The sequence below is a fragment of the Sapajus apella genome, unplaced genomic scaffold (genome assembly GCF_009761245.1).
Source record: "Sapajus apella isolate SASKATOON/1434 unplaced genomic scaffold, GSC_monkey_1.0 scaffold57, whole genome shotgun sequence".
NCBI lineage: Eukaryota > Metazoa > Chordata > Mammalia > Primates > Cebidae > Sapajus > Sapajus apella.
The window spans coordinates 11,012,740-11,028,400 of NW_022436997.1; the positions used below are offsets into that span (position 1 = coordinate 11,012,740).

Genomic DNA, 15,661 nt, shown 5'->3' on the forward strand with positions numbered 1-15,661 from the left:
CATTAAAGTTGCACCAGAAGCAATTAGAAGGGAGGCACATAGCAGTTAAGAGGTCAGGCTATGGATTTATACAGGGTTTGGTTACTCCTCTACCATGCTAAACCTCATCAATAAAACAGGAATAATTATAGCACCTACTTCATACTTCTTTAATAAATAGAGTTACTCAGCAGATTAACTTGAAATCAAGTATCCAGAGGCCATGGGTACACTATCTATGCTACACAACCCAATTAGGAAGTTTGCACAGAGAAGTAAATGTGAAGATTAAATGTACCAGTGTACCTTATTCTTTCATCCATTCATTGTGTAATTCTAGACTGTTGTTACGTAACAGGCACTGTGGGCACTGAGGAGAGATAATGGTGAGCAAGCAGACCTGACAAAGTATACAGTCTATTGTGGGGAGGCACCTGTTAAACAGACAAGTAAATAATTCAAACTCTTATTAGAGCTGCAGAGGAATAGAGTGTTATGAGATGTTTTCAGAGGAACATGACAGGACTGGAGAGGTCAAGAAGGCCTCTCCAAATGCATCACATCTGAGCTGAACTTTGATGGATGATTTGATGTTTAACTACGCTGGGGAGACGGTGGAGACAAATCTTCCCTAGAGAACAATGTTCCAGAGACAGGGAACAGAATCAGTACAAGCGAAGGCCCTGAGATAGGAAGAAGAATGATTATCTTTAACGAACTGAAAGAAGAAAACTGTATAGAGGGCAGAAGTATGGGAATGGTTCAAGATGTTACTGGAGATGCCAGGTGGGGCCAGGTCATACAGGCCTTAGTGGAGGGGTTTTAATCATGGAAACAAAATGATCAGATTTGCATGCTTTAAAGAAGCTCACTTTGGAGGCACCATGGTCAACAGATTGGAGTGGGTAAGAGTATGTGGGGACATTAGTTAGACTAGCTAGCCTATTTCCACATCCAGGTGAGAAATGATGGTGCCTTGGATGTGTCTCACGAATGGGAAAAAGCAGATTTAAAGAGTTACGTAAAAGCAAAGAGCTTGCTCTGGTTTCTGGGTCCAACAATTACGATATAAACAATGGGGCCAAAGAAAAACACATTAGATGACAAGACTGCAAACTGTCATCACAAAAACAAAGATCTAGTATCTCCCAGATATCAGAAATGGTAACCTGGATATTTGAGGATTCCAAGGCAGGAAGATAAAGAAGAATCAGACCCCTGAGCAGGGACTCTGGAACAGCACTCCAGGACCCTGCCTAGTGACTAAGCCTTGGGTGGAGCAGTGAAGTAGGCACCTGCCCACACCAGTTTCCTCTCACAGGTGTACACAGGTTGGGGTGTTAGGTGAGGTCTGCATGAGGGAAAGGAAAGAGAGAACTGGTATATGTGAGTTTCTCTATCATTTGTTGTGGGACCCTGCACCTTTCCAACTGGGCCATATCCTACAAAAACTTATTCTACACAGCCTTCTTGGGCATTCACAGAATAAGAGAGAAAAACAAAGGAGGAAATGAAAAAATAATTCATTTAATCTCAGGGTAAGTATCTTCTCTGGTAAAATATATTTAATCTAGCAAATATTAACATATAAGTGAACCAAGCACAAGTCATTTGCAGGATAAATGTTTATATATATTCCTCCTTATATTAACTCAGGTTAATTTTCTTACAGAGGGACTAACTCTTAGCAAATAAACTATCCACATGAGGTTTATACTTCTGTTGTCAACAACAGTTATTTCTTTAAGTATTCTTAACAGCTGTCATTCATTTTAACATGTAATTATATCATGTATTATACTATTTAAATGTCTTGTGTGATTATAAACTGTCTCTTTAATTAGATTAAAAGGTAAGGTATAAGTTACTTTAAAAGGTAGGTTTTATCTTATTCTTCATTTGCACCTGTATAATCTGGCAAAGTAATAAGATTTAAATTGTTTTTATTGCATTAATTACACCAAATAATATTTGATGTGAATAAACTTAATTTCTGTTAAATGCCTGTATTCAGCATGGGCACAGGAAGGAGAAAGTATGATACTTAACTAAATCATAGCAGGTGAAATGAGAGAATAGGCAAGAAAGTTGAAGATACTAGCAAAAGAGGTTAAAATGGTGCATCATTTAAGGCAGATAAAGGAAGGAAGAAAAGCAGTATGAAATTATTTTCTGTAGCTCTAAATTTTTCTCATGTGAACACAGGAACATTGGTAGAATACATGACATCAATGATTCCTAAACAGATATGCTATGAATAAGAAAATTAGGAAATGCTGGGTATCTGAGTTAAACACGTTTCTTTACTGATGGACTAGGCAGAGCCTTTTCTATACAGTACTTTGTGGTGTGAAATCTCCAGTAAGGATTCATTATAAATAACATTGACCAAGGCACCTTTAATTAATATGTCCTTTCCCAAAGAATGCTTCATGAAATAGTTTGGGAGATTTTAGGTTTATGAAGAATTCTGAAATTCTTAGAAGGATATTTGGGCAAGTCTATAGAGATTTATTATGAGTCATATTACATCCTACCTTTTCATCCCTCCTAATCCTTTTATGCACCTAGCTATAGAGCATTCCTGAAACTTAGAAATGGAGAAAATAGGGAAGCCTAAGGAAAATCTGGAAAATAAAGGTTGTTCACCCAGCTAAGGTTCCATTTTGCTGTCAGAGATAGTTCTTACTAAACATGGAACTACATTTCTCCATTCACGGACCTAGGTAGGATCTAGGCTGTCTCTACTGATTCAGTCCTGCGGCTTCCCAAAGAGAAAAACCTAACAAAATGAAGTGAGTTTTTTCCCTGTCCTGCCTAATAGTTTGTTATATAGCATTATTTCTTTTTGAAACAAGATTAAGATGCAACACACATTAAATGCTAATTAAAGTAAGACTCTGTGAGTCTCACAAGGGTGTACTTTTTTGCATATCTGAATGAATCCAAATGCCATAAATATTTTTGGGATAAATTAGAATCTTGTATAAAATTATTAGGTTAAAAATTATAGCAACTATGTTTAACCATTAGTGGCAAAAGGTGTAGCAAATTATTGGCATTAAAATTTAAAATTTACCTCTTTCACTGGCATCATCTACTAGAACAATTTCTTCTATCATGTGTCTTGGTGAGCGATTAATGACACTATGGACAGTTCGCAGAAGTGTGCTCCAAGCCTCATTGTGGAAAACAATCACCACACTTGTTGTAGGAAGATTATCTGGATACACCTTTGTTTTACACCTAGAGACAAAGCAAATGCCTTTATAAAAAGTGACTGTTAAGACTGCATAATAAAGGAATCTGGACTAGAAGGGGTGATAGAACAATAAAAGCAGTTTGCTCTAGTGGTGGGACCCTTGGTACCTTTTCATTTAAGTTTTGGTTAATGTTACGTGTTTAATAAATAGCACCTATTTAAAGTGATATATTTAGATTAAAATTATTCAAATATGTCATTTCCGTCTTAAAATTAGGTTCTTCTTCCTGATGAATGTTTTCAGGTGATTCATTTTAATGGAAAATGAAATAAAGCTATATTATCTACCCCAAACTAAATGTATTTCAAGGACCCTATTAGACAAAAAAAAATCAGAACCACTGGAGTTTACATAGTTTAACAATCTAAACAAAAATATACCTTTCACAAAAGCAGAGAAATATTGAGTGAGTACCTATCATGTACCAGGCTCTTAATCTTCCTAGTCATTCTGTAAGACAGATGCCTAGAGCCACACTTCACAGAGGAGAAACAGGGCAGGGATAGCAAGGAGGTGGCAGAACCTGACTGAATACTCCACAGCCCATGCCCCGCTGCTGGAACTCTTGATGCTGCCACTTCCTTAAATATCAGCATGTATCTCATTTAGTAAAGACTATTTATGCCTGAGCAGGCAATCATCAGAAATATCAAACACACTCAAAAGTATGCACGCAAAATCCACATAATAACTGTATGTTTCCAGCACTTTGTTAGGCAACATGGTCTCTTCTTTCAACCTTGTTAGACTAAATTAATAGATAACAACCCATTAGAGAACAGTAACAGCAGTAGGTAACCTGAGATCAAGGGATGTGGTTTAGAACATAAGCCCCCCCAAACAGTGCATACATAACTCTCTCCTAGGCATCCCCAATTTTAACCGTTGCTTCAGCCTCCTCTTTCTTCCTTTATTTCCTGTTCTCTCTCAAGCTCCTCAACTTTGCACTCTCCAGTCTCAACTGTAATCACCTGTCAGTGGGAGTGGAAAAGGGAAGGATGCGGAGGAAATGAGGAAAACACAAGCAAGACTCCTCTTCTGAAGCTGCTGAAATAGCTCTTCTTATTAAACACTCTCCCCCTAGGGCTGCCTATTGGCAGCTGGAAGAAAAAGAAAAGGGAAGGGTAAAAAGATGACAAAGTAAAAGAGCTGAAAGTCACTGTAGGGCCCCCATCAGCCCTTGTCCTTTTTCTCTCCCAGGAGACAAAGAACAACAAGTAGTTTTCCCTGTCCTTTGTTATATTCCACTACAGCCCCTTTCCCCTCTTCACCATTCCCAAGACCCCTTTCACAGGATGGTCTCCATCTCCTACTACCAGTAACCTCACCATCTATCCACTGATCCAGAAAACCCACAGCCTCATTCCACTTCACTGCCCACTCCCTATATTCACTCTAACAACCACAAGAAGGCCCACACAGCCTGCCACCCTCTCTGCAGCTCCCTCCTTCCAAGTCTAGGCTAAACAGGTGGGGCCCAAAAGACTAAGCTAGAGGGGAAAAGGTGTATCCTCAGCAGTCCTAATAATATGTCTGAAAATATTTTCCCATCAAAACTCTGTTATAAATGGTGGCTAGAATATTTATGTATATAGTTAGTACTGTGTTTCAGGTACATCATAGCTGAGCAAGCTACTTTGTTTTTATGGGAGTATGTATCTTGAATGTCTGATGCACAGACTCCTGGAATGAGACTCTGAAGTCATGAATGGCCTATGTATGGGTAAAAGAGGGACCAGAAAAAGAGTTTCTTATATTATTTAGCTGAATCTTATTATGCCACATACAATCTCTTTTCCCAAGTGCATCCTACTTATTATTATCATAAGATGTATGGCTACCTGCCAGGCAGTGTTTGGCAATGTTACAAAATTTCTCCTCTGTATACTCTCATTCGGAGATCAACTATGATCTAACCATAAAGTAAATGTAAAGCACAGTGATTCAGAGCACATATTTTGTCCTTGAAACCTGGGTTCAAGTTTCACTTGGGTCACTTACTAACTATATATACTTTGGACAAATTATTTAATTTCCCTAAGTTCAAGTTCCCCCATTTGTAAACTGAGCACATTACTACTACTTTGTACAACTGTTTGAATATGACAATGTGTATAATACTGGTATATAATAAAACATTCAATAAATGCTATTAAAATTACTTTTTAAATATCTAAGACTATATAGGATGGATTTGGCTTACTAGATGATTTGGAATCTGTCTTATACCTTCTTCCCTAAGATCACACATTAGAAAAGTTATTCAGGGACTGTTATTTCTATTTAACTCTTCTAAACAGTGTAATAATGTCATTCTTCCCTCCAGTTTCCTTAAGGAAACGTGTCCTTGGAGACTGTACAAGGCAGCAGAAGCTATTGGCAGACAGGATGATCTGGACACTGCCATCTACACACCAGTTAAGCCCATGTCTTAGAATATAAAAGCAAGGCTTCTCTGAATTCCAAAAGGTGGTGAAAAAGCTGCACTCTAGGGGCCATGCCATACCATTCTTTCTCCACCTGGGGAACAGGAATGGAAAGCATCTGAGTAACTCTGTCCAGCACAGTTGGGGCATAAGAAAATACTATCTAATATTTACCACTTGGCACTTCATTGTGAACCCACTTTGGAAGTCAGGCAATGAGTAATAAAAGGAAAAAAAAAGTGAATCGAACAGGGACTTGCAGCTCACTTCTTGAACAGAGGCCTTCTCTGTATCTTCGATTCCAGGAAGTGTGCAAAGCACTTTACAAATCCTCATAATCACCCTTGTAATTCTCCTTATCTTAGAGATAAGGACAGAAGGCATAGAAAAGTCAGGCAACTTGTCCTAAACCACATAGCCAGTAAATGGCAGAGCCAGACTTGGACTTTGCCACTATCAAGATATTAATGGGAAATTTACCCTGAGACAATTTGAAAAGGAACAAACAGAAAAAATAAGAGTACAGATTGAGAGGCTCTAGCATATGAATATAAGCAGCTCCAAAAGAAAAGACTGGAAGAAATAGTGAAGCAGTAGTATTTGAGACTGCAGCTAGGAAATGTTCCACAATTGAATAATAGTATCAATGCTCAAATCAAAAGTATACTATGTGCACTGAACATGTAGATGCATAAAGATAAATCCACACCTTGACAATTACAATATACTCAGGTCTTACTACTAAAGGAAAAAAGTATACAGCTTCCAAACCAAGAGAAAAACATGAATAGTCAAACTTTACCAGTTGAAGCTGTATCAATTAGAAAGCAGGAAAGGAAGAAAAAAATGAAAAAGATACAGAAAGCAAGATTAATTAGGTCAAACTTTATGAAATTGTCATTTTCATAGGTCAAAACTGGTTGATGCAGCAACAGTTAAAGACCAACATGGAAGCCACAGTGTATTTAATAACATAATATTGAGAGATACCCAATTTTACTTGCACCATGTTCTACTGCTCAAACAGACCAATCTTAGTATAACTTGGAAAGAGACTACAAAGAGGTAGAATACCAGGAGGCAAAGATTGTTGGGGACATCTCAGAGGGTATAAGAATTCATAAGACAAAACTGCTAGGAATTGTTGAAACTAGGTGGTAAATATATGAGGGTTCATTACATTATTACCTCTATTTTTGTACACATTTGAAATTTTCCATAGTAAAAAGTCTTCTAAAACTTTTTTTTAAAAGGGTGTCAATCAAGAGATGGAGTTAAGATATAAAAAGGCTACTCAGTGGTAATAATGACTCTCTGCTACCTCCCAGGCAGCCTAGTCTCACAGAGGCCCAGCGACCAGAAGGACTGTGTACTGCCAGCTTTCACAAAGGTGGACTTTGTCAAGTCTGAGGAGTCTTCATCAAGTGTGAAACTTGGTGCACAAGCATTTGTATCACTCCATTTAAACACTGCAAGGAGCAAGGAGTCTAGGGGTCCTCAGCACAGAATGCACATGTTCATTTACTCTACCTATTTTTCGTACAGTTTGCTTGCTTTTAACTAGGCCTATTGTACTCTAGTAACTTGTATTACCATCTTATTATGGAGCAACTAGACATCTTATTAATATATTGCTGATAGGAGTGTAGATTGGTATAAACATTTTGGAAAATGTTTGGTAGTCCACGCTAATGCTATATAAATGCATAACCTATTCCTTTCTCTAGTACACAGCAAATAGTAATGGGCTCTTAAGTCTTCCAAAAGACATGAACATGAATGTTATAATAGCTTTATTTATAGTGGTCAAAAAGTAGAAATAACCCAAAGGTCTATCAATATATAAATAAATGATAGTATATTCATATTACAAACCACCATACTGCAGTAGAAAACAATAAACTTCTGATATATACAAAAATATGAATCTCAAAGACACAAAAAATGGTGGGGATCCACTATAAAAAGTTCAAAAACAGACAAGAGGTCAATACAAAGGCTGTTTAAAGAGGTCAATACAATGGCTGCCTCTGGGGATAGAAGCACTGACTACAAAAAACATAAAGGGACTTCAGGGGTGATGGGCTCATTCTATGTCTTGATTTGGCTGACGGTTACACAGGTGTATACGTAGCAAAAATTCAGTGAGCTGTACACTTAGGACTGTGTATCTTACTGTTTCAAGTTACACACAACTTAAATGTAAAAAGTTGAGTATGTGAATATTTTGGTAATAATAAAGTTTAAAAATCCCTTACTAATCCATTAAGATAAATAATTATCTTCCAATGCCTGAAATACATAGTGCTAATAATCAGTAGAAGCTTGAGGTATTATTTCTATCAGCATCTAATTATCTGGTAAGTGGGGTAAGTAGTAACGTGGTGATATAACATTTGCCTGAAGAACAATCAGCACTAAAGTGCAATATACTGAAAATTCAGAATAAACTTTTCATTCACATACTATCAGGACCACACTAGGTACTTACCCTTCTAACCTAACATCTGGTAAAGATCTGTTGAGTGCAATCATCTCACTTGCCATTAAATTGAACTGATTGATTTTAAACATCTCTTTCATCTTTTCTTGATCCTCTTTAGGAATGACGACTGGTTTCCCCATCTCTCCAGGACCTTCATGAGGCTTTTGTACTGGCTCTAGAACTAAGAATAGGAAGAAACTTAACATTAATTTCATAGCAATTGATTGATTCATCATTCTGTTTAATAACATTTGTGTTTGAACTGTGCCCTCAACCAGACCCCTTTCTGAGCCTACCCTCTCCCAGGCTGTTAGCCCTTCCAAGGGGCTGTCTTTTCTTCCTCCTCCATACCAGTATTCTGACTCAAGACTTCCTGACCTTGCCCCACTTACCTGGGTCACTGCATGGCGTTGGCTCCCATCTCAAAAACTACTGCCATATTGACCTCCCTAAAGCGCAGCCTTCACTGTTATTCCTACAGCTTCCTAGAGTCCAACTTCTATAACGTTTAATTGAGCCTAATTTTCCAAACCTATCACTTGCTAGGCCTTCTTCTCCCACCCCACAGTACTTCATCTTCCAGTTACCCGCCGTTTGACTGGCAGCCTTCCTTCCAACATGCCTCACATTCTCCTGCTTTCATGCCTTTGTTCACAACCCCTATCCATTTCCATCTTTGCAACACCAAATCCCTATTTAGCTTTCCATGCCCAACTAAAATAGCTTCTCTTGCCTGTAGCTTTTCTGAGTCTCTCTATAGTGGTTACTTATTACTCTTGTTTATCATATTATTTCATCCAGGGTTCATATGTCTCTAACCAATTGCTATCTCTCATTACAATAATTGCCAAACCTGTCTTATGTACCCCTCCCACTAGAATGAGAATTCTAATCAAAAGTAATGCTATCTCTTGATACAGACATAAAAAGATCAATGTGACTGCAGTACTTCCCAAACCTTGTTCCTTATTATATGCTTTTGAGATGTTAATAAATGTCCAAGAAAAACAGGTTCTGGGATACATTAAATTTGGAAGATGCTGTGTTAAACTTCTCATCTAAAAGGGATGGCTAAAGAATGAGGTGAGGCCAAAATTGGGATGAAAATATAGTTTATACATTACTTATTTTTACAATCTAAAGTTTTATTCTCTTGTAGATTGTTTTTTAGGAATCCTCAAAACCTCTCTAAACAAAAATAGTGACATCAAGGCAGCAGAAAAGCCACCTCTCTTCAGTCAGGCTTCTTCTGTGCAAAAACAGGACTAGCTGGTAAAGCTGACTTTAAGGTGATTGATTCAAACAGTGGTACAGAGCCACCTACCAATACCAGAGTTGCAGGATATGGAACTATTCATTGTGTTCTCAACCATGTCCAGAATTTAAAAATCGATTTTAGAGAATGATGAAGAAAAAAAACGTGCATTAGTTTTCCCCTGCTTTCAGAATAAACTGTGATTTTATAAGAAATATTAAAATAGTAGAAAATTAAAGTTATAGGAAACTCAAGTAACACAGTTTTTAAAAACAAGTCTAATGTTTGCCCAGTAAGTACGCTCCTTAAATATAAGGGTTGGTAGAATTTTTAAAAATTCTCAATGACAAAAATTATCAACAAGTGTAATAAAAACTATAATACAAGTACAGAAGTATAATGCTCCACATAAAATAAGCCTTTAAAGCTTTAAAAGTCATAAATTGTAAAACTCATAGAGTGATTTCTACTTATCAGTCTCTGAAAATAAAAAATCAACAGATTTTGGGACTGGTACATCAGGGGTCAAAAGGAAGCAGCAGAATTCTGAAAGTGACAAAGATCTTTTGTGGATGGCACAGATAACATAAAGAGTAGGTGGGAGACATCTAGTGGCCCTGATTATAAATATCCTTCTGTTAACTCGTTCCCTATTTTAGTATAAAATGATGCTTTATAGAAAAATCAAAATATAAACATTTTCATGCTGCCCAGTTTTTAAATGAAAAATATTACCATATACATACACCACCTGTGTTTTTGTTGGGGGAAAAAGATCCTCAATCTGATCAAGCCTCTAGACCTAAGTCACAAGAAATACAGGGGGCAAAGGGACATGACACACAATTAAAGGGATGCAAATCCTGACTGCAGGAAAGTGGAAAAGAGAAATGCTTCAATTTCTTCTTCAACAAACAAAACAGGCGGAAGGGAGACAGAAAGAGGTATCCATGCCACAAAACTAGACAACTCTTGAAGCCAGAAGATGGGTATCTGAGAGTTAATTAAAAAAAATTTTTTTTGACACAGAGTCTTGCTCTGTCACCCAAACTGGAGTGCACTGGCATAATCTTGGCTCACTGCAACCTTTGCCTCCCAGATTCAAGCAATTCTCCTGCGTCAGCCTCTTGAGCAGCTGAGATTACAGGTGTACACCGCCATATCCAGCTAATTTTTGTATTTTCAGTAGAAACAGTTTCACCATGTTACGGGGGCTGGTCTTGGACTCCTGACCTCAGGTGATCCGCCCTCCTCGGCCTCCCAAAGTGCTGGGATTACAGGTGGGAGCCACCGTGCCTGGCCATAATTTTCTATTCTCTCTACTTTTGTTTCTGTTTGAGAATTTCCATGGTGGAGGATAAGCATTAAGGAGGACTGGAGAAATTATTACTGTAAGTACTACAAAATATAAACTTAATTGCTTATTACATAAGAAACTATATAACCAGAAACTTAAAAGTTGGTCTTGAGATCTTAAAGAATCAGGCAAAAACTGTACAGCATAAACAATCCTGCTGATGCACTATTTTGCACATTTCATCACCTGATATTTACTAATAATCTGAAAATCTAATATAGTGCCTGCATTATATACTCTAACCTACTGTTATATATGACATTTCAGAGCCACATTTAAAATTATCTTTAATTAAAAGTTATATGTCTACTGCACGATTTAGAGAATCTACCACAATACTCTATCAATAAGTAATTACAATATCCTACAGAATTAAATGGACTATTAAACTAATTGTCTTGGCAAATGCGCCTGTATGAAATGCATGTGGTTAGTGAATATATTTTTATTATTAATGCATTTACAGTATTAGAAAGCAATTAAAAAAATGGTAGGCATTAACTTTCCATGTACTCTACTGCCAGTCTTCTACGTATATTAAAAGTTAGTTCTGTGAAAATTTTTAGAAAGAAACTGAAATGAATTTGGATGCCATTTCATGAATGGAAGAAAACATATTTGCATAAAATTTTACATGCAGCTCATTTCTAAGAATCAAATCAATTTTGACAAATGAAGGACAACGGTGTTATTCCAAAGTATTATATGGTAACAAACATATTTTATTATATATTTCAGTTAAGTTTCATTTACATAACACTGTAGACAAGTATCTACAAGTTTTAGACAAGTTTTATAAAAGGTATTTATCAAGAAAACTACAGGTTCACTATGAAAGCCCCCAAATAAGATTAACATACACAAACCACATGACATGCCTTTGAATACACTTTAAGGTATTTTTCAAACTTCTTAAGTGTGTTTCTCTCATGAAAGTAGAATATAGAGGTATAAAGTTGTATGACCCCTTTTTGGGGTAAATATACTAATAAAAGGCTAAAATAATTTCTCCCAAACGAGTTTCTAATCTTACTATACCATTAACCATCTTTGCTGTCCCTATGCACTATATTTCACTATTTAAAAATGTTTCCTCTTACATTTTAACATCTCTGACACAGCAACGTGGCGTGGCTCACAATGGTAACTGGAAGGTTTCACTTTTACAGTGGTATACAGAATATTCTATAAACAAAGGTACGTAATTGCAATAAAATGCAGCATATTATCTGAGTTTTTAAACATCAAAATATCATTTATTACTTAACTCACTGGTAACTTTCTGCTACTTCCACATCTTTGTCAATTTCCATTTTCATGTTTAATTTACCTGTGCTGCATATATAAAAATCAACACTTAAAAATTTGTCATAAAGTTTCTTATAGTGTTTATTAGTAATATTTTCAAGTTTTTAATAACTGGAAGTTTTTTCTGTAAACCATGTTCTCCAAGGCTTCCTAATGTTTAACAGTTGAAATAATTCCCAGCATAAGTACATGAAAAGCTGAATCATTAATGTTTTAATGATCTGAAAATGTAGTACTGACATGAAGAATCAATTACTACTTGAAACTGCATCTGTAAAAATCCTGAACACTCTATATAACACCCAAATCCATAAAGTGAATAAATGAGCTAATTTGGGAAAGCAGAAGAGTAGTAAAAATATTCTTAGGCCATAACCCCCACTACCCTTATTCTCTCAAGGGAGCCCAACCGAACTCTAGCAACGGAAGAATTCTGCTATTTTCAGATAGCCTCAGGTATAAAATACAAGTATAGACCTATAAGACAACTACTCAGAAGAAACAAACCCCTTTGGAATCACCAGAAGACTGACTACTATCCCTTGAGGCAGGCAAGTAACAATAGAAGAATCTTAGAAAACTCTTCAGTACAGCATATCAACAACAATCTTACAAGAAGCCTTCATAGCATTATCAAAAGGAAATCAATTCATTCTATTCAAACCTAGGAAACCTTTTTTCATATCATGGAGAATAGAATTTGCTAAATTTCACCAAAATCAGAGCTATAAAGTAGAACGGTCAGAAATTAGGTGCTTCCAATACTGAAACAGTCACTCTGGATGTCATACGGCTCAATGTTTTTTGCTGTTGTTTCGGTTCTTTGGTTTCTTTGCTTTTTGGTTTTCAAATGCCATAAAAAACAAAGATCCAGGAGGCCCTATGTGTCCTATCAAGGGAGACTTCGAGGTCATGGAATGTACATGCTAATTCCACTAAGAAACTTGGCATCCTTGGTGCCATCACCCATCCCCTCTCCCTGATCCTCTTTAGTAAAAAATCTCTTCAAAGGTACCACAGCAATTTGCCACTAGCAGAACCTTAATAACTCTGGGCTCTGAAAAGACTTAGGACCTCTCAGCAACCACTGCACTGAAACTTCATATCAAAGCAGATTTTTCACACTGTTGCTTATTAGCATTAACTGTGCTCTTCCCCAGTCATTTCTCCCCTTAAGACTACTATGGGCCTCAAAGATCATCTTCCCTTAGCTATATACTTCCCCTCCCACCTACTGCTCAGCACTTCTCTGATGCTCCCATTGCAGACGTCCTTCTTAGTTTGTCCCCCAAACACCCTGACACCCCTAGACTATTGCAAAGCCTCTCCACTGTCTGGTCCCGATAACACACAGGCTCCATCTACAGATTTAAGTCTGGCTCTCCTCCATGGACAAGCTGCCTCAGAAAACCCCCTCCACACAAGCCAACCCCTTTCCCCCACTCAGATTGCTCTGCAGCTGCATTTCTGAACCCCTACCTAGGTGCCACATCAAGGCTGCCAGACGTGCTACAATTAAGCAAAGCCTGATTACAGCCATGCAGCTTGAGGGAGGACAGGGAAAACAAATGTTTGTTATCCATACTTGCAAATTCCTGTTTGACACAAATCTGTAAAAAATCCTGGTTTCTCTTTTTTTAAAAATTGCCACCACAAAAGTCACAGAATGATGTAAGTCTACTGCAAGTTGACAAACTATCTCTGTGCCTGTTACCAGCTGATAGATTACCTCAGTCCTGAAACTCTCTTATGCCCCTCTCACTCCATATAAATCGCTCATTTTGTAAGCTAGGGGCTGCCTCCTCTGATTGTTACGGGTCAGCCCGGCAGGTTAATAAAACTTGCTTGCCTGACTTTGGGTCTATTCTTCTTTCTTTTCGCCAACCTTACACTCCAGAGTCCATGAACCTCACAACTATTTCTGGGAGAATGATTCATTCTCCTTTCCTCCAGAGGCAATGATGCTATCTCCTACCTCCACACTGTTACTTTCAGGCTACTGCTCCTTTACTCTGTACTTTTGTACAAAACCCACTCCTTTTCTCTGAAACTGATGCCATCAGTGACTGTCAAAACGGTAATAACCTGAGAACGCTCTTTAAGGAGAATCCTTTTCCTCAAAGATATAAAAAATCTGTTTTGATACCACACTGTCTCATCTGCTAAGAATTTGTTCTTTCAAGTATTCCTCCTTTCCCCTAAAGTTTAAACCTCTTCCTCAACATATATAAATAATAATAAATACACAGAAAACCAACTTCAGCTCCATTTCTCTCTTGTAACTACTGTATACTACATGCTTCCCTTCATGCTGAAGCTTCCTAAAGAATAAGCTACATCCCTACTCTTTCTCTGGCATACTGAATCCAGAATCCAATGACCATTCCCTGAAACGACACTTGCCAAGGTCATGAGAAGCCCCGTCTTAGGTAAAATCTCTGAGCGAACACCACCTTTGTTAGGCTTCTATGACCCACTCCTTGGGGCTGCCTTTCATTGTACTCTGATGTCCTGGGAAGCCTTCCCTTCCTGCAGTGATCCTTCAGGAGGGGCTCTCCAACAGGGAGTCTGTCTCTTCCAATTCTACACATACCATGCACAGCCTCGTTTATAGACAAGGCTTAAATTACCACATATTTTCTCCATCTCGACCATTCTCTACTGTAGAACATCTCTACCAGTACCTCAAAATTAAATACTCCAAACTCAGGCCGGGTGTGGTTGCTCATGCCTGTAATCCCAGCACTTTGGGAGGCTGAGGCAGGTGGATCACCTGAGGTCAGCATTTCCAGACCACCCTGGCCAACACGGCAAAACCCCATCTCTGCTAAAAATACAAAAATTGGCTGGGTGTGGTGGTGTGTGCCTGTAATCCCAGTTACTGAAGAGGCTGGGGCAGGAGAAACACTTGAACCCAGGAGGCAGAGGTTAGAGTGAGCTGAGATTGCACCATTGCACCCCAACCTGGGTGACAGAACTACACTCCATGTCAAAAATGAAAAAGAGAGAGAGAGAGAAATTCCAAACTCAACTTCATCCATCCACCTTTTCATCAAAGCTGCTCTTCCTCTGAGGAGCATCAATTCATCCAACCATGGAGACATGAAAGCCACCTTAGACTTTTCTATTATTCCGTACATTTGATGGCTCCCAGGTTATGTAAATTCCCTACTTAAATACTTCTGTATATACTCATTTCCTCTCCACCTCCAGTGTCATTTTAGTGTCCGTTTCAAGCTCTTTTCCAAATTTTCAGAACAGTCTCAGACTGATCTCTGCTACCTGCTGCATTCTCTTCCAGTCCACCAGTCACATGACCACGAAAGCATTCTTCCAGAAGTCCAGGTCCAATCAGGCCTTACTCCCTTGTTTAAAATACTTCAGCAGCATGCCACTGTCTACAGATGAAGTCCAAAATCCCTAGCATGCCACAAAAGGCCTTGTGTGACATGGCCTCTGCCACCTCCCAAGCTTCATCCTGTGCTCCTGTTCTGTTGACTCTGTTCTCACTTGCTAATCTTGCATATCCTTCTTTCCTTTGCTTGGAAGGTCTTCCCCTCTCCCAACAAACCTAAAAAACACCTGCTC

General features: G+C 38.0%; 1 protein-coding gene across 1 annotated transcript in view; it reads right to left on the minus strand.

Annotated features, from left to right (window-relative positions):
• Positions 1-15,661, minus strand: part of GALNT1 (polypeptide N-acetylgalactosaminyltransferase 1) — a 78,008-nt gene that overhangs the window by 40,500 nt on the left and 21,847 nt on the right. Inside the window, exons 3-4 of the mRNA XM_032245318.1 lie at positions 8,160-8,334; positions 3,059-3,225 (exon numbers count right to left, since the gene is read on the minus strand). Coding sequence (XP_032101209.1) covers positions 3,059-3,225; positions 8,160-8,334 — 342 coding nt within the window. The remainder of the gene's footprint in view (positions 1-3,058; positions 3,226-8,159; positions 8,335-15,661) is intronic.